At 42.2% G+C, this 19,986-nt stretch overlaps 1 protein-coding gene across 2 annotated transcripts; it reads left to right on the top strand.

The window, feature by feature from the left end:
- The first annotated feature begins 1,164 nt into the window (after window positions 1–1,164).
- On the top strand, window positions 1,165–19,487 carry XRCC2 (X-ray repair cross complementing 2). 2 transcript variants are annotated; one of them, XR_008732001.1, is made up of 4 exons: window positions 1,165–1,307; window positions 5,850–5,931; window positions 11,687–15,206; window positions 15,774–19,487. XR_008732001.1 is itself a non-coding variant. In XM_055708916.1 (3 exons), exons 1-3 carry the CDS (start codon window positions 1,269–1,271, stop codon window positions 12,400–12,402), a joined length of 837 nt encoding a protein of 278 aa, XP_055564891.1. In that variant the 5' UTR covers window positions 1,165–1,268; the 3' UTR covers window positions 12,403–19,487. The 2 variants fall into 2 exon arrangements, 1 of the variants encoding a protein (XP_055564891.1); XM_055708916.1 differs by having other exon boundaries at window positions 11,687–19,487.
- Window positions 19,488–19,986: the final 499 nt, after the last annotated feature.

Genomic DNA, 19,986 nt, shown 5'->3' with positions numbered 1-19,986 from the left:
AAAATGCAAGGCAGCAAGTCCCTTCAACAAAAATAAACCAGTAGTATTGTAGTTGCATTTTTGTGCCATGCCCCTCCCCTGCAGCCATCCAAGTCTTTTTCCCCAGAGAACCATCTTCCATGCTCTTGATAATTTTGCAGGTGTGTCCATACTACTATGCTACTATCCATACTACACAGCTACTATGGCTGTGCAAAGAGACCATGTCCTTTCTGTAGTTTAATGAGCAGTGATAGGACACTAAAAGTAGTGGTTCAACCAGGTGGGATCTGGCTGGCCTTGCGGAGGCCAGCAGCAGCCACCTACAACCTGGAGTTAAGTGTCAGGTGGCAACAACAGGGTGTTTTCAATCGGAGCTGCGTATTTTGGGCTGAAAGAGGGTTGAAAGAGTAAACAAAGGCACCGCCTTGCACCTGAGGTTAGATTTTTCTGATTTGTGGTGCATTCAGGACCAAGCTAGCAGAAACTCTTTTTATATAAACATTATTTCTTTGAAGAAACAAAGAACTCCACCACCTGTTTCTCCTCCTAACTGTAAGAACATGAAGTATTGCCAACAACCTCGCTAAACCCAAAGGGACGGTATCATGACTGCTCTTTCATACGCAGATAATCGGGAGTAGCTACTTTTACCTCAGTGTTTTTAAAAATTTGTCTTATGGAAATGGCCCTGCCACTGGCCACCTCCTGCCCTGCAGCATCACACGCCACGTGGGCCCAGCTCGCTCAAGGCCACCTAGAGTCAAATATTCCGTTCCCCTTTCAGTCTGAGCCATAATGGACAACTGGCTTTTGCAAAGAGCAGTTTCGCAGGCGTCAAGACTTTAACCGTGGCCACACGGATGAGCTTGCCCTGAGTCACATCTACCCCCAGCGTCACGGATGAGCATCCCTTGAGTCACGCCAAGTCAGCTGCCTGCCCCAGGGAGAGGGGGGGAAAATCTCATAAACCTATACAAAGACAGGTTCTTTAAAATAAATAAACACACACCCACTTCGCGACAGTGAGCGGTCCCTCGGGAATCCCAAGCTGCGCTGGGCCGGCGGGCGCGACACGAGCCCGGGGCGGGACTCGAACCAGGGAATCCACAGCACGGGGCCGCCACCCCCGCCCTCCCGGGGCCCGAAGGACGCACGCGCAGAGCCGCCGGCCGGCCGAGCGGGGGCGCTGGGGGGCGCGGGGGACGCCCGAGGCAGCGCGCCTGCGCAGTAGCGCCGCCGGCCTGGAGGAGGAGCTGCGCGCTGCTCCCCCCGCCCCCAGCCGCGCCATGGCTGACGCGTTTCGGCGGGCGGAGTCGGGCACTCAGGTGAGGCGCTGCTCCCCCCCCCCCCCCCCCCCCCCCCCCCCCCTTCAACCCCCGCCGGGTTCCCCTCAGCCGCGGGCCGCCGGGCACCGCCTTCCCGTGGCGGGCCGGGGAGGCTGAGGCGAGGCCGCAGCCCGGGGAAGGGGAAGCGCCGGGCGCTCCCCTCCGCCCGCCCCCGGTCGTGCTCCCTTCCCCCACCCTCTCGGGGCGGGCGGAGGGGAGCGCCCGGCGACCGCGGAGCCTCCCGAGGGACCGTGTGTGAGGGAAGGGGGGCCGCGCCGCAGCGCCGCGCCCTCCCGCCTCCGCCGCCCTTCCCCCGCCCGCCTGCCGCCTCCCCGGCGTGAGGGGGAGCGGGGCTGGGGCCGGGAGCCCGGCGGGGCGCCTCTCGCTGAGGCGGGTTGCGGGGGCGGTGGGAGGCCCCCGGGTGTGCAACCGCGCCTGAAACACTGGGGCTTTGCTGGCGGGTTTGCAGCGGTGGCTGGCGGCGGGCTGAGGCGGCCGGCTCGGCCGGGGAGGGGAGCGGGGGTCTCCGGGTCGCCTTGGGGCCTGCGGAGGGAGGGGGGGGGGCTGTGCAGGTGTGCCCGTAACTCCTTTATAAACGTGTTTCCCCCCTCCTCCCAACGCTGGAGTGGATGCGGTAAGGAAGAAGAGCTGAGGGAGGTTTGGTTTAAATCAACAGTATGGAAGGTGGAATTGCTTTCCTGTTCTTTGGGGAAAATGGGTTTGAGTTTTGGGATTTTGTTGGGTGCTTTCCCCCCCCCCCCCTTTCTGCTGGATGGTTCGTTTACTAGTGACTTCCCCTTGCAATCAGCAAGTTAATTACTTGGAAATTTGTGTGTTACTCTATCAGAATATGCTGAGTAGTGCACATAAAAGCATAGAAACGTGATAATCAGTATTTATTTCCTGTTAAAGCACCCTGTTTTTTCAGTGGGGACTTGAGTTCTTAAGCCCTTTTGATGCTGGAGAAAAAAATAGTAGCAGCTGTCTGCTATCAGGGAATATACACAAATTAAGAACATGAGTTGTGTTCTGTGTTCAAGTGGGTAAAGGCATTTATTTGCTCACATGAGCTGTGCCAAGACAGAATGCATATGGCAGCAACTACCTGTGATGGAATGGATAACCGAACCTCATTGAGGGGGGAGTTGATAACTGATGGGTTAAGAAAGGTTAACAAATGAGTACATCATGCAGAAGAAATGTTAAAAGCCCTTTAAACAGAAAATACTTCATTTAAAACAATACTTCCTCAAATAGCCTCATACATAAGATCACATTTTACTGAGAGTTACACTGAGACCGCAGTCTTGTACTCTTTATTATTGAATGTAATTAATACAACAAATTAGAACTTCTTGCAAAACACCCTTGGTATATCACAATAAAATAAATGATAAATTGCTTGCATATGTCTTTGTGCCCAAAGTTTACAGAGCGGTTATAGTGGTTGAAAATTAAATTTTGTCTCGTACTCGAGATAGGTTTGTATGTGTAAATAGCCTGTAGGTTAGCTCACAGCTTCTAACAGAGCTGGAGTATTTAATTTGAATTTCTTTAACATTTTAATGAAGTAATATCTCATTCCTGACAAGACCTACATGTATACTTACATTTATGCATAGCTTCATTGAAACCAATATAGTATAAGCATACAATGTACTAGTCAGTGGGACTGTCTGTATGCATATTTCTTTATTATAAAAGACATAGTTGAAATATTTGAGGCCCATCAGCCTTGTCATTAATGAATTTCAGTGCAACTGTTGCCTAACTCTTGCAGTATAGCTTGTTTTCTACACGTAACTGCACATATGTGCAGTTTCTTGCATAATTACACTTTTGAAGAACATCTAAGAGTGAAGGCCTACCACTAGCAGGTTGCTAAAAGGTGGTATTTTGTGTAAAAGAAAATAAAAAGAACATTATGAAAGAAGAAATGAGCATCTGCAGTTAAATTATAGAATCTGAAGTATAGTATACCTGATTTGAAATTGGTTTGGCTTCTTTTTTTCCCCCAAGCTCTTCCCACTCAAAGGCTCTCTTCAGCAGTGCTGTGCTGCTGTGTTCTGTATGCTGTCCATGACAAAGCTTGGGACACCTGATGTCCATTCATATTACCCTTTAAATGCTGTGGATTCCCTCCCTCTCATTAGAGAAGAAAATGTGAGAAGGCAAAATGGAAATGCCTCCCCTGGAACAGAGCCAAGTTGGCTTTCGCTGATTTGGAAAAACTCGTGTTGTCCCTGTCTTTTTAATACTGCAGAGGTGGTGAGGGATGCCTGTGTAGTGTGTCATCTCAGCTTTGCTTCCATCACTTGTGCTGTAGTGTGGACAAACCTTTGTTAGATTCGAAGGAAAATTGTTAGCTCTTTCTGCCAGGAACCCCGTTGCTCCCAGCGTGACACTAATGAGGCAAGTGCCTTTGGAGATTCTGCTTCAGAACTCGGAAGTAAATACAAGTTTGATAAAAACACAGGTGTGCTATCAGCAGCGAATTACCATAAATTACCTACATGAGCAGTGCTCAGAGTAAGCACCTGTAGTTATTTAAAATGAATATATAAACTTGTCGTTTAAATAACTGCAGATTTGTATTTAAACGATAGCGATCAATCTATCGTGTATTTCCAGTGCTGTAGCAGTAAGCTTAGAGGTGATAGTCTAAGAAGAGATGGGGGACATAATTTCCACAAGAAATAAACTACAGAGGATGTATTCATTAATGTACAAATAAATTTGGGAGCAGGAGGCTGCAGAAATGTGTTTATACCAGCACTAGTTGTGACTCCTGGTCCCAGCAGCGCCCATAACCGAGCCCCCACGATTGCTGAGTGGCAGAGCAGTGCTTCCTTTTCTACGAAACAAGGAGCATCAGAAAGCAGCAGCCTGTGGTGGTTTTCCTGTTTCTCTCAACTTCCACTGCCAGGCGAGGGGATGAGGGATTCCCAGTCCTCCTCTGAGGTGGGTACAGCCTCTCCTCACTGGGGGCCAGGGCCAGGCGCAGGCAGTTGCTTGCACAGGCAGGCTGCGTGCATAGGGTCTGCAATGGCCCTCCTGGTAGTTGCAAGCTCCTGGTTTGTGCGCCCCACGATCCATTCCTGTATTCTTGTGTGCATATGTCCATCTGGATTTTTGCTTTGTCCAGGTCACAGAACCCTACTGGTTCCCAGAATATTCAAGAGTTCACAGTCTTGAGTGTGTTCTGTGCTGCACAAATGCATTAAATGTAATGGGAGGATCCGCAGATCCAGAGCAAGGTCAAAGTGTTTTTATGGCCCTTCAGTGGACATGTCAGAAAATTCTCCTGAATACGTGTGAACACACAAACGCATTGACATTTTATTAATGGAAGGGAATGTTAAAATGTTAGTGAAAACGTCATACTTGGGTTCCTGTCGTGACCACTTGAAGTAAATTCAGGGCCATTTAATGGAGTTTTACTCTGCTATTAAAGGCAAACACACTCACGCACAACTGTTTAAACAACTTTTAAGACAATTCAGCACAGATGTTGCTCGTTGATGCAGCAGGGAGGAAAGCAAGATAAGTGAGTGTGTAAAGGTGTGTGCTCACTGTTTGCTTGGTGACTGCCTTTAAGGAGGACAGGATAAAACAATGGGATTTGTTTCATTTAAATCTTTAAATAACAGCTGTGTGTCTTGGAGAATGAAATATCTGGCACCAGGGTACCTGCTGTGGCAATGCTCTGAGCATCCTGCTCGTGTCCTTTCCTCTGTGTGTTAATACGTGTAGGGAATAACAGTTCTGGCATTGGGTGAAATGTTCATTCTTGGTTTATGGATGTATGCCAGAACTACAAATAACACAAGTTATGTGAATACCTGTCTACTTGCTATGCAAATACCTGTCAATTTAAGAAATTGTCCATGAACTTTGGACTAATTTGTTTTACAGTGGACTTGCTTTACAAATTCGAGCTTGCTTTAGAAAGGTTCTTGCACAGCCACTGGTGGCTAATTACTTTTCATCATTCTTAATCCATACTCTGTTTGAACAAGTAACTATGATGATACGGGATTGTAGTCCAGAAGAGTCCTGTATAACTTTTCAGATGAAATGTACATGGTTTCACTTACACTCAGAGGAACTGACTCAGGAGACTAATGAGGGGTAATGTTTCACCTCTCAACCAGTAGTTTGTTGTGGGCATGATGGTTATTACAAATTATCTTCTTTCCCTTTGTTCTGTCAAATGGCAGTGCTGCTGTATACCAGAGGTGATCCCTCTTGCTGGTGTACCTGTGCAGCTTTTTCTTTTTGGGTTTTTTTTTTAGCTTTATTTCGCCTAATGTATATATACCCGTTGTTACCATTGAATGTGTTTGTAAAGATGGAACCTACTGTTGCTGTAGTCCAGACTATAGCTTTCCAGATGTATTTATGAAAACATTTTCAAAATCAGACAAATTTTTTGATAAGGCTGTCATGGAAAACTCTCAGTTCTTAGAATCCTTTAAATTTGATTCACAAGGTCCATTATTTTGGATTAACAATATGTCTCTTTTGTCTTGTCTTTAAAAGCTACTTGCACGACTTGAGGGTAGAGGTTCTCTGAAGAATCTCGAACCTTATCTGTTTGCCGAGGAAGGATCTCCTGTTCATGGTAAAAATGTGTCTTTACCCCATTTATGGAAAAATGTTCATGTAAAATTATTCTCATAGCAGTATGGCAGAGATAAGCGTACAAGTAGATCTTTTTGCCCTGAATTCAGAATTTTAATTGTTGATGTAGTTTTATGCAAACTAGATAAAATGAAATAATGCAGTCACCATTCCAAACATTATTAAATGGACTTTAAAATGTACTTAATGCGTATCAAAGCACAAGTGTAGGTGAGTAAATACCAACCATGTTGGTCTGTTTCTAGTAGTTTTTCAGAAGTTTGTTCTAGATTCTGTCATTTAACCTCTTCATTTTTTCTTTCTTTTTTTTAATCCGTGGTCTAAAAAAACCACCCCAAAGTCATAACTGCAGAAATTTGCAAAGAACTTGAGGTTCAATAAATAGCAAAGACTTCAGTGATATGGACTGGTTTAGATCATTTAGAAAAAGGGCATGAGCAAAGAGGATTTTTCAATAAAGCCAAGTCATCAAGCCATTCATTGGCCTGAAAAATCCCAATTATACTTAGGTGGCACTTTGGAAACAGTTCCATTATGAACATAAGTACTAATCAGCTGAATGAGTGTGCAGTGATGTTGGGATTGAAATGGCTTATATAGACCTTTAGTGAACAAGTAAGAATTTCAAACTGGAGAGATTGTGCCACCTCCTAATGACACCAGTACAACAACTTTAAGGTAGATTCTTCTAGCAGGAATTTCTAAGATCAAGACTGCATGCTTTAATGAAAGAAATTACTGAGCTAAACAGAAATTATCACACTTAGTAATCCCTTGATTATTCAGGAAGTCGGACAGGTTTACCAGATCATATGAAGTTTTATGGATTTCAAAATGGAAGAGAGTGCTCTGATTACGCAAAGCTAGAAATACATAGTAAAAAAGCCATATAAATAGTGAACTGTAAGGATCATGCTGCAAGGTACTATAGTTGAATGTATGTATGAATAAATGGATTTCATATGAAAAGTATGTGGCTGCAGTGGTTATCAACATACTTGTCTGCAGTTTGAATTCCCACAAATTATAGAAGGTTCAGAAGAAACAGCAGAAAAAGCAATAAAAATAATCAGGATAATTGGATGAGAGATGATGCTTAGTCTATAAATGCAGTCACTGTGAGACTATTCATGTATTATTTTGCAGCACTTGAGAATACGTTAGGGGTTTAGCAATATCTGATTCCTGCCCCAGAAAATTTCAAATACAATGTAACGGATAAAGGGCAGAGAAATACTGGTAAGCCAGTGCAAATGGAGCAGAGATTATTTAAATACACCCTCTAATTCTGAACTGCTGTGTTACCCACAAGAATTAAGAACCAGTAGTGAAATTGGTATGTACTTCACAAGTCTCCTGAATTCCTAACAGTTTTTTTTTTTAAGAGATGTACTTTTGTTTTTAAGAAATGCAGCAACAGAAAACACTGGTCTTTCAGTCTGTTGTTTGGGGTTTTTTTAAATGAAATTTACACACAAGAAACAAATGTTTGAGACTAAATTGGCCGTGTTCTGATAGACAGACTGTAAGAAGCCTTCCTGAGGGTCAATAATTGCCCTTGCTGTCACAGTCCATGGTGTTACATAACTCCATCATCAATTTATCAGCTTTGATCTTAAAGCTATGTAGGTTGTTCTTGTCTGTCCAAAGACTGTTCCAGAGCCTCACTTCTAAGATGGCTGTAAACCTTCTAAATTCATCACTGGTTTCTCTGTGTCAACACGGTCTTTGAGTTTCTGAAGCACTTTATTTTTCTTCTGCTTTTAACAAATGACATCAGTTATCCATATTGGTCGTACTTTTTGGCTGACATTAATGAAGCCGCCTAACATTAGAACAGATCTTCAGCTATATATATGTAAATGAACTTCACCTTTTATTACATTTTTGCTTTGTCTTCTAATACAACAGTCTTAACTGAGTCCATGTGTTATTTTGATGTGTGTTCTCATTACTCAGTCTTAAACCTGTGTTGAAGACCTACCTCTCCATTTGTCATGAACTTGACTTTGAGTAGGTCACTGTGGAATACTGTAATATATTGCCCAGGAAGTCCGTATGGAACAGCTCTTAGTCCAAAATGCTGTGATTAAAGCAATGCAAAGACCTAAATTACTGTTTTTCCTGATGCTATTTGAAATAAATAAACATATATATGAAGTTTCAAAAAACTATCCAAAGGTTACATTGTAGTTAAGTGTTCTTAACATGTATGTCAGGAACAGCTAATACAGGTAATGCTGTGATATTCTAGTTACTGCTTTTAATTATGATGGACTTGCATATTTAGGAACACATAAGCATATTAATTACGTACCATTTAAGCTCTTCTGGAATGGAGCAAAAGTGACAGGAGCTTTAAATAATCTTCCACTACTGCCAGTCATATTTCTCCTGTGCCATTGGTATGAAGGTGTGTGTGTCAATATAAAGCTCTGATGTTCAGCAATAGTATGACACCCAGGATTCCCTTGGAATAAATATTAGGCCTTTCTACTTCACTTATACATGGTACAAATATTAGTGACAGCTTCTGAACAGTATCGTAAATTACTAGTCCAGTAACTTCAAGGTATCTGACGATGTGAAACCTGCAGAGTTATTGCTGAGTATTCTCATAGCCTGTTTGTAACTGCAGTGTCAGAAATTAAGTGTAACCAGTGTTTGCTAGTGTAAATGGTTACAGACAAAACTTGAAGGCTCTTCTCATTCAAAAGATAACGCTGAATTGGTGACTAGGACTGAGCACAGTGTTTCAGTTAAAATATATTAGTGTTAGTTGAATATTTACACTTAGGCAACATCATTTAGTTCATACTGTGTGCCACTGAATAGCAGTGGACTGTTGTAGTCTTCAGTTTGCCCATAGTCTGCCAGCTCAATCTACCATGGCCAAGCAGTGTGTTGGTTGACTGCTTAAAACGTACTTCTTGAATTTCAGTGCTGCTTTTCATGTGAAATTATTCTCCTTATCCATCTTGATCTGTTAAATTTTTGCACTTAAGTCTTTATTAACCCAGTTACATTTTCTACACATTTTGCCAAGCTAATGGAACTTCGTTTACTGATACGTTTAACGTTGGGCAATTCTAATAGGAAAATTTCCCATTATCTTTCTTCCATGTTAAAGTGTCGGCTCCAACTCTGCCTCTCAGACTGTTTTCATCCTGTGATAGGGTCTTTTTACTAATCCTCCTTTCAAAGTTATTTTGACATTAATGATGATGCCAGTACTGACAACTAAGTTTCTTCCGTGACCTATTGTGAGGGTGTCAGAGGCTTCTTGCAAACATTGCTGGCCACAGTTCCTCCTCTGCTGTGTCATGGTTTGTCCTCTCTGATCCAGGAGGATGAATTTTCCTTCTTATCTTACTGTAACAGCCTGGTTGCTAATTTAATGAAACCCTACATTTATAGATGTTGCTATAAATGGCTTCTGTCTTGCATCCGTTCTTCTTGTGGGCAGCCTTTTTGATAATCATGAAGGCACAGAAATCCCCAGTTCTCTTGGGGTTTTCTTACAGTCTAAACTGTTAACTCTTTTCAGATGAACAAGTAATGTTGAAAAAGCTTTGAAGGGTGCTTAGCTGTCTTGCTGTTAAAGTTTATAAACCACGACCACAAAACCTCCTAAGAATGATTTTTCATTCAACTTAGAGTTTTTGCTTAAATAAATCTGTTAGTTCTGCCAATAGAAGCTCATCGAATGCTGTTCTGTAACACACGGGCATCCTGACAGAACATCTTCAAATGGATGAAGTCAAGCATTTATTTCACAGAATAACTCTTTTTAATTATTGCCAAACAGTAACTCGGATTTGCCCATTGCTGCTTCTGAGTGGCCATATAGCGTTGATGGTTTTTGTGAAACAAGTCCTATTTTGCTGTAAAGGTAGGTGAAGTAATCTGTATTGCATATTGGCCCGATTCAGTTACTGGTCTGGATTTGGAAATGCCAATTAGGGTGGCAGAAGTCCTGTGCCGAAGGCAGCAGCAGACAGAAGCTACACTTTGTTCCTTAACAAGAGGTGCCTTGCACTATTGTTCTAACATATCTAAGTAGACAAAATATGAGGGAATGACCTACCCAACACATTTAGGAGGAGTTCTTCCAAGCTGGTGTCTTATCCTAACAGGGTGCAGTTACGTCACTGGCACAGTCTGTGACAGCAGAGCAGCTGCTGGCTGCAAGTGGCAGAGTTGAATGAACATTGCAACCTCTGAACAGGAAGAGAAAAGGAAGATTTATGTCATACAAAGTGTAGTCATCTTTCTTCTCAAAAGTGGGGAGAGCCATTCAGAACAGATAAGGCTTTGGGAGGCAATCAAGCTTTTTAATAAATTTCAAAGTATCAGAAATTCCTAACAGCGGAACTGCAGTTGTGGAGCAGCAGGAATTTCATTATGGAGGGGCAGGCAGTCTGAGTGTCACTGAAATGGATAGAATTGTCACATCAGGTGTAAATTGCTTTGAAGTAAGAGCTTAGTTTCTTCCCCACCACCCGCTGCTCCTCATCCCAAGCTGCATCTTGACATTATACGCACTTATGAACAAGGACATCCTCTGGAAGTTGAGTAATGACTTGAAAAACCCTGTTAACTCAGGCAGGCACAAACATGTTTAAGTAAAGTTGCAATTAATTCTCTACTCTTGCATCCCCCTTATGAAAAGCTGTTATGCCATTTGCACTTGCCAAGACCATAAAAATCTCTCACCTTCCTGCAGTTACAGTTGTGTGATTCTCCTTACTTCATGCCTTTACCCTTCTGCCTAAAACACAAAATATCATAAATAAATAATCCATTTTCTAAAATCAAAGATTTATAAAGAGTGACTAATAAATTAACTTTTTTTAGAGTCTTCCTCTGATAAGAGACATCAGGCAACTTCAGAAAAGACTTTAGAGTATCTCTTATTCACGTCCAGCAAAAGAACTGGTTTCCTAGTGAGGCACAATGCTTTTTTTAATTAACATTCTAGATTTATGTTATATGTATTTACTTGATCCACATGGATCAGGCCATTAGGCTGAGTCCATTTGCGAACAGAGATCTTTTGCTTCATACAGTAGAGTCATTGCCTGGAGTTGAAGGAATCTGTGAGTCCCCCTTGTAAAAAGAAGCAGTTTCATATTGTGATCACCACAGAAGAATATAAGTGCTAAATAAATAGACTGGCGTTCTCCTTACTGGTCATGGGTTCCTGTTGGTATCTTGTGACATGCAGATACTGAACCAGCATATAGCAGACATGAAATGCTGAAGACAGTCTGTGCTATAAAAATAGATGTGCCAACATGATTTGGACCTGTAATATGTCAAACTTTTTTGTTTTGCTTGTCCTCTACTTTTTTATTTATTCCTTAATTTTGTGTGTATACTGTTAGTAGGTGGTTTCTTAGCCACTTTTGTGTAGCTGCTTTCTTTTTTTCAGCCTTCATCTACCTGTGAAGATATAGATGAAATCCAGTTGCCAGCCTTTTACTGATGTCTATGTCCTAGATGCTGTTGGCAGGGGTTCGTTTCAACCTTTGTTCCCAGTTGCTTTTCTTCACTTTAGAGGCCTGCCTTGACAACTGAAATTTCTCTTGGCAGATGCTAACCAGGATTTAAACAATTTAATGCATATCTGTCTTTCTAAAATGTTTTCCGATTAGTGGAATAGTGAGTATTGATTCAGAAAACTGAGCAAAAAATGCTCTTGCCTGACAACTTGCTGCTTTGTTTTTGAACAGGAGATGTCATTGAATTCCATGGTCCAGAAGGAACAGGAAAAACGGAAATGCTTTATCACCTAATAGTCCGCTGCATCATTCCAAAATCAGGAGGAGGACTGGAAGTAGAAGTCATGTTCATTGATACAGACTACCATTTTGATATGCTTCGTCTAGTTACCATTCTTGAGAACAGATTGGCACAAAGGACAGAAGAAATGATAAAGCAATGCCTGGGAAGGCTTTTTCTTGTGAACTGCAGTAGTAGCACTCAGTTACTCCTCACTCTCTACTCTTTAGAAAACATGTTTTGCACTCACCCTTCTCTCTGCCTTTTGATTTTAGATAGCATATCTGCTTTCTATTGGATAGACAGAAGCAACGGAGGGGAGAGTGTTAACTTGCAGGAGATGAATCTGAAGAAATGTGCTAACTTTCTTGAAAAGCTTGTGAGAGAGCATCACTTAGCCCTCTTTGCAACAACACAGACGCTTATGCAGAAATCTACAAGCTCTGCAGAAAGCTTTTTTCCTTTAAAACTTCAACATGAAACTGATGCAGACTATAGACCGTATCTTTGCAAATCATGGCAACAAATGGTAACCCACAGGATATTTTTCTCTAGGCAATGTAATTGTGGCAACAACAAAAGTTTTACAGTCGTTTCTTGCCACCTCAAAAGAAACCATGTAGTAAAACGTTCATTTAGTGTTACAGAATGTGGCGTGCAGTTTTAACTTCAGTTTGTTTTTTTAAATGTGTAGTGAATCCTGATGCTTAAGGCCTGATGAGGTCTAAGTAATTTTTAGTACCTTTTAAACTGGTTGTTCTGAGTGATTAAGAATTTTTGTCACCATTTTCTTAAAATTTAGTGAAAGAAATGGTAGAATTCTTTAATTACTGTAGATGTTCAGTTCAAACTAGTGAGGCACGTTGAAATTACTTGTTTGTGCTTAATGCATTAAGAGATTAAATCAAGAAAATTATAACCAAAGACATTTTAAACTCCTAGTATTCTTCAGTAATCTAACCAATGTAGTATGTGGCCAAATGCATTGACTTCATTTCTGGGTCTCCCTGTTTTACACTCCTCTTCCAAGCTACAGAAATAGGAGCCTTGTCCATGGGGGAGGCTGCAGAAAGGCAAGGGTTTGCTCTTTATACGGTGGGCTTGGTTTATTCCCAGTAGCCCAGGGCGTATGAAATGCATTCACGACTTTGCCTGAAGAAGAGCTGTCATTTTCACGGCCTGTTAAATAGTGGTAATCCTGACCACGCTTCTCCAAGCTTGCAGCCTCTCTGCTTATGTTAGCATGTGCTTGAAGGAGCAAGGATTGCGGGTGTTTTGACCCTTGCAAACATCTGGGTTTGAAGAATCTATAGTTGTTGCAGAAATGGAGACCTGATTTCCATAACTGAAGGAAAACTAAAGACCCAGCTCTGGGTACCTGTGAGTTTTTGCTGCATGCAGCAAAACAATTTAGTCTTTGGAAATAATGAAGTGTGGGTTATGGGTTGTTTTGGGTGTGGGGGGTTGTTTTTTGCTGGGTTTTTCTTTTAGATGTATGCACAGACTTTTTTTTTTTTCTTTGCCCTCCCTCATTATTCCTTCCCACTTCTTTCCCTTCCCCCACTCTCTCTAAGAAATGCAGGAATGCCATGCCTCTGGTCTTTACCAGTATGTATTTGCCACATGTAGAACATTTGTGTGCAGGATTTGGCATGCAACATGTTGCAATTCTGGCAAGGAAGATTCAGAACTTATGGGAAATGCCCTACAGTTCTGGCAAAGAATACCATATTATTTTTTAACCTAGAGTGCTCTTTGAAAGCTTCAAAGTGCTTTACAAGAAAGAAAATTGCACACAGTACATTATTTAATACAAAAACTTACATTAGCTTACAAATTTAAATTACTCAAACAAGGGGAAAATATTTCTCACAGCAATATTCGTTCAGTCATGTTGCACAGCACGTTTTATAGTTTAGATTGAACAGATTATTAACAAAAATGCATATTAAGAAGAAGTATCTAGCACAGTATCTTTTTGAGGAAGATGCCTGAAAAACTATTGAGAGACACTTGCCTTTTAATTTTGCAACTTCTGAAGCCAGCTTTTCCAAGCCGCATGTATATATGGATTCCCAGTTGTGTACAGTTCAAAAGGCTTCTGTATATAGAACTAGAAGCGTGGATCTATACTGTTGTTTATAGACTTGGGCACCTCTGTGATTTGGCTGGATTTTTGCAAAGACAATGTGTGTCCTACCTCAGACACCAGAGAGTAGAAGTATTCTTTCTGTGGGTAAAGTTCTTTTTTCCCCCTCTTATTTTAAACCTTCCATCTGATCACTTCTTCGTGCTGTCAGTTCTTTCACTGTGACACATGAGCGAACATTGCCTTTTCAACATCTCCACAGAGGTGATGATTTTATAGACTGTCATTTCATTTGTGCTTTTTCTTCCATCACCACCATTATTTATTTTATTTCAGAACTTGCGTAAGTACACAAATACATGAAAAACATACAACTTAACCCCTCAGCCTAGACTGGACCCAAGTTAGATGGTTTAACATGAGTAGCCGCTTACTTGGAATTATTATAAAGGGCACACTTGAATTTTTTTTTAAAAAGAAACTGGGAAGATTGAAGTAGAACTACAGAACTTTTAAATGTGAAAATCATAGGACTACATGATTTCTACTACAAAAAACCAACAATCCCCTTTTCTACTGGAGAATACAGCTCCACTGAAGATTAACTGCTTCATAAAATCATACTTGCTAAAAAATATGTTTGAGAAAAAAACAATGGAAATGTTCCGGCATTCCTGTCTGGAAAAAAGCTTTTATATTATTCACAATGTAGTTTATATTTTGCATTGTACTATAAAAGAAATGCCTAAATTGAAAAGAAGCCAAAGTTCTAATTGATCAAAAAGAGCACCTCAGGAAATTTTGAATTTTCCCAGTTTTATTTTTATTTTGAATGAAGACAGATTTTTTTAATTCTCTGGTAATTGTAATATTCATGCTCTGCACATTTGTTTTAGATGTGTAACAAGCCTAGCTTTCAGAGATGCTGAGCATCTGCATATCCCTGTAAATTTGTAGGAGGGATAGGCAGCATGCAATCTGGGAGTGCACTGACCTTATCCTCTGCCAAAATTACGCTGTTTGGAAAAATGAACCTTTAGGATACAAGTCTTAAGAAAGATGCAGTGATAAAGAACCTGGGAAGCAGCGATTTTGCTTGTATCCTAATGAACCATGGGTATTAAAAATTATTTTTACCATTTTTTAATGGAGAATTTTCTCCATTAAAACTATGTAGAAACTGTAGTTAGTGGAGAATGCAGTTTGTCCTCAGGAATCAGGAACAGTATATTAAATGTAGCATTATCTTTAGTATATAATATTAAATCCACATTCTCCTCTTTCACCTAGACCGAAGTTACCGCCCAGTCTCCAGCCCACTGTCTAACCTGGCACGACCTTGCTGCTGCAGCTCGCTTTCCCAGGGAGGAAGCGCGTTTTGGGTTAGTAGATCTGTGCTGCTGGAAATCAGCCCTGCAAACGTTAAGTGCCACCGCATATCATTAAGTAGGAGGATAGAATGCATATATTCCTGAACTCTAAGTTATCCAGGTATTTCTTAGAAATGAAAATCCTTTCATGTCAGTGTCATTGTTCTTCAGCTCCGTGTTGTATTATTAAGGCTTTTGTAGGCATAGGAACTTTTTACATTCCTTAGAATTTTTGTTTGTTGCTTCATATGCAACATTGAATTAAAGCAGCAAGCTTGAAATAAAGAGGAACTAGTTCACTCTTTCTTCTCCATCCTTTTGATAATGAGAGTGCTTTTTAGCAAAACCAAATAAAGGTATTTTGCAGGTTTTATGTTTATTTTAAAATAAACTGGTATTTCTATGGACACCTGGAAAGAAAATGTGATTTTTATATTCAGCAAAAAGTTCTTTGTATTCCTAGATGTAGAGCAAATGAAATACAAATAACAGTTTGCTTGGTTTAACTTCGTACTTGCGCATAGAATTCAAGTTTCCTTTTTCTTACGTAACTGATTCCAGCCACTTAATTTCCCATAGTGTTTGGAAACGGCAGAAGATAAAGGTTCTCGTGTGGAAAGCACACCTGCAGTTGTATTTTTACTGGAGACTAATGCAGAAAGGCAAAAGACAATACCATTTTGATGGCTGCTGGACATAAGGCTCGGACCATGTCCTGTAGAGGAACATGACATCTGAGTTATTTTCTGTGGCTGCAGTAATAATTGTCTCTTGAACCTCTTTATTCAGATACATTTTGGATAATGCAAATATCGTACCGGGTGACATCATTTTGCAATCAGCAAGCCTTATGCCAAACTTAATACCCGCCTCAGGAGAAAGCCATGCCACGCCACCGAGCTTCAACTTGTGTAGGAAGTTGCAGTGAACACCTGTGTAAAAGCTGCAGACATGTTTAATGTTTCCAAGAACTATAGAGTAGCATAGGACCCATGTATTTTCTAAAGAAGGGGAATCACTGGAAGAGCTTGGAAGACTTTGGCAGTGGAAAAAACTTTCAGACAGGGAAAGGAGTATCAGTACAATACATCAGCGTGATCTGCTGGATAGGAAACTGATGCCCTGCAACAGTCTCTGAAATGAAAGGTCTGGCCATCCCTGTGCGTGAAAGATGACAGCAGAATGCCACTGAGCTGTGAATAACATGTAGTACAACAAAAAGGATTCTTGAACTGTTAACTAGCATGTCTAGCATGGTAATGCTTTCAAATACAAAGTTGGCCATAGTTGACCTGCAGGTTCTTCCCACCAAGGGCTGAAACTGGTGATGGATTCCACTATGTAGATGCTGTACCACTTATTTATAATGAAGATATAAACCTCTGCTTCTCTGGACTCGGGAGGAATTAAATGTAAAAACAGACTTCCTTTTTTTATGGTTTTCTTTTTTTTCCCTTCAGCTCTAGGCATCTTCCCAACAGTCAGCACACAGCTCCAAAAGCACTCTCACAGCTTTCTGTGTCAGGGCCATGCTTTACTGGAAGTGGATAGTTTTCTCCTTTGCCGAGAGTTTATGCGTACATTCTTTATTACCAGTGCAAACTGGGATACCCGAATATAGAAGATTGAACCCATGTGACACATCAGTGTAACTGGTAAATAGCTTTGGAGACTTCACTCTATTTGCAATCAGGAGTAATGTCACATTAGAGTAGATGATTTTGAAGAAACATAGCAGTGACTTTCCTGGGGACAAGTTTGGCACTGCTTTCCCACACTGCCTTGCATCCTGCCCCAACCAACTGGTTGGTGTACCTGTGTGGGCCTTGGTGCTCAAGGAGAGCAGTGACAAGATGTCACCGCCTTGCCAAATGCTGGTGAACAGCCATGTTCTGCATCTTGGCACTCGTACTGCAGGAGTTGGCACGATCACTATAGTTTTTAATTTAAACCATTTGCCAGGCTTCTTTCTCATACATCTGGCTGGGCCTATGCTAAAGACCTCCTAGCCCTGGGGGGAGATAGGAAAGAGGAGGAGGAGAGGATTTTTAGGCCATTGCTACAAAAAGAGGCCAAGCAAGGCCATGAGGTCCCTGGCAGCGGCCCGCAGACATCTAGGCCTCGAAGGTGGCTTGGTGAAGGTTAAGGAATAGACTCTACGTCTTCCTTACCAACTGTCCATATTGTGAAAGGGTGAATAAATAGGATTTTTGACTTAGAATATCTGCATACTCTCATACTTTATCATACTGCTGAGAAAGAAGATCGTGCTACATGGGAAGTGCTGTCTCTGAAGTGCATCTCAAAAGCTCTGTTCAGGCTCCATCACTGACAGTTCTGTCTCCAGCCCAGCATGCCCATGGACTCTCAGCCTCTTCCTCTGCAATGTGAACAGCAGTGCTGCAGAGATCACTGAACATCATCACATTTGCCTGCACTGGACGTGAGTGAGACCGTGCACATTGGTATACGGTGCTGAGCAGCGTCATCTGGGGCAGGCTTGAGCCACGCTTTCCAACTGAACATCCAGCATGATGACACTGGTCTGAAAATGCAATAGCAAGTCCACACCCCTTGAACAGCCAGACCTCCAACTGCAAACCCACCCTCCGGACTCTTGTCAGCACTCCAGTAGTACCATCGCTGAGCCCCCAGCTGACCCTCAGCCTCTTGTGCTGTGTGTTCACCTTGTTCATTGGAGAATCCTTTTTTACAGGAGTGCACAACTTCGAAGTATTACCCTACAGTCAGGTAACAAATCTACGCTGTATTTGGACCATGCAATTAATGGGTTTAGAAAAATGGTGTATGTTAGTGGAGATCTTGTCAAAGCAGGTTGGTTTCTGCTCAGTAAATTCTCAGAGTTAGAATTCTTTTAACTAGTTTTTTAAAAGTTAAAATAAACAATTCTCAGTAAAATAGCAGAGTGTTTTTCTGATCTGGTAAAGAATGACTGTAGAAGTAAACAAGGCACCACATGGCGCCCCACAATTCACAAGACACAAGTAAGATTAGTCCCAGAGAGACCCACGACTTGCTATAAAACAGCATAAGCAGAACCAAACGCCCCACCCCCACCCCACCCATCTTCCCAGGGAATATAAAATGAGAAGTTTAGGTACAGAAATTACTCTAGTGTGTCCCCAACATTATAAGGTCAGGAGAACCTTCACACTTTTCCTAAACCCATTAATTGCACAGTTTTGCAATTGCATACGCCTTCAGTGTTTTGGCTCGTGGATAGGGCCATGCTCTCCAATGAATTTGCTGTAGCAGTGCAAGTATGATGACATCTCCTAACTGGACTTCAGCTGGTTCCCTCCACAGTTAACCTGAAGGCTCATCACCTGCTGCCCTGCTGATGTGAAATGCAATGCAGTGGAGGAACAATCCAGCTTGTCCCGAGCGCCTGAGACCACCCCTGAAATGATGGAGCTTTCTTCTACTCCAGGCTCAACATGCGTGGAAGGGCAGCTGGGAGTCTCCACGGTAGAAGAGCTATGCCACAGGAGGCTCAGGGGTATAAAACTGTGAAGAGTATTTTATAAAAACTGTCTAATGCAAAGCTGAATAATGAATAAGAGGTTATTAATTTCTCGTCCAGCAAGGCTATCAACTCACACAGCCAAACCATCCAGAAGCTGGGTGTTAGCTGCTGCCAAGGCTGAGTAGGGAAGTGAGAGGGGAAGGGGTAGAGACAAGGGGAGGCCGTTTGGGGAGCTCCTCGACACTTTGCTAAAGCATGGGGAAAAGGAAAGCCATAGACTCATCAAAAGCTGGCAGGGCTCTGTTTTACTTAAGAGGCTGTAAAAAAATTCCCACAATGGCGAGGAATGGCTTAACTGGAAACAGCAAACAGACTCTGAAATGGTCAGAAGGTTGCAGGAGCAGCCAGTGGCCACCATGAAGAGGAAAACCTGGCTGGAGAGGACATACCACCAGAGCTGCTGTTCTGCTTCCCAGAACTCTTGTGAGCATGTCCTTGAGCATGGCCACTCAGAGCTTCTGTCACAGCTCCTTCCAGCTGGAGATGGGACACAGTTCAACCCATTTTGGCAAGTGGGAAGCTGGTGGGAGGCCACCCTGTTCCTGCAGCCGCTGAGCAGTCTGGCCCCACGGTGGGGAGCTTTTGCTTACAAGGTCATCACTGAACTTCCCCTCATCCTTTTTGTTTTAGTGCTTTAACTTTGTGGTTCTGCAGTGAAGCTACTGTCACTGATTGCACTTTGGTTATCATACACATGCGTGGCACTTTTTCTGACAATAAAGGCACATTTCTGTGAAATTCTACAAGTGCTTGTATTTTCACCCATCAGAAAAAAATCATGCTATTAAATAAAATCTATGAATACACTGAGCAAATGATACAGACTGATTGCATAGGCAGTGGAGTTACAGAAGCCAGGCTGACTAGCCCATGCAGTTAAAGGAAAGGGCTCACCGCTTTTAAAATCCATGGAGGCTTTCAAAATATGATTGTTCTGCAATCCCGTTCACAACAAACCTTGCAGGCTGACGCGACAACCCTTCCCACTGATTGATACGGCCTGCACAAGCACTCTGAGCACATGAAGGCTGAAGCCCCTGGCTGAAGAGAATACCTTAAACACCCCTGTGTGGTGGTGCCTTTCTCCCCCTTCCCCGGGCCGCTCTACAGCCTGAGGAGTTCCCATTAGGCCTCGGCATTTTGAGTAATGAGTTGGGCAATTAAGCAGCCCTTGATCGCACCAGCAGGTCTTGCATGGCTAAGGTGGGTAACGGCACTGTCTGTACCAGGAACTCCTGCTGACTG

This window comes from Falco cherrug, chromosome 4 (genome assembly GCF_023634085.1).
Source record: "Falco cherrug isolate bFalChe1 chromosome 4, bFalChe1.pri, whole genome shotgun sequence".
Classification (NCBI taxonomy): domain Eukaryota; kingdom Metazoa; phylum Chordata; class Aves; order Falconiformes; family Falconidae; genus Falco; species Falco cherrug.
This window is presented reverse-complemented; position numbering and strand designations above follow the sequence as displayed.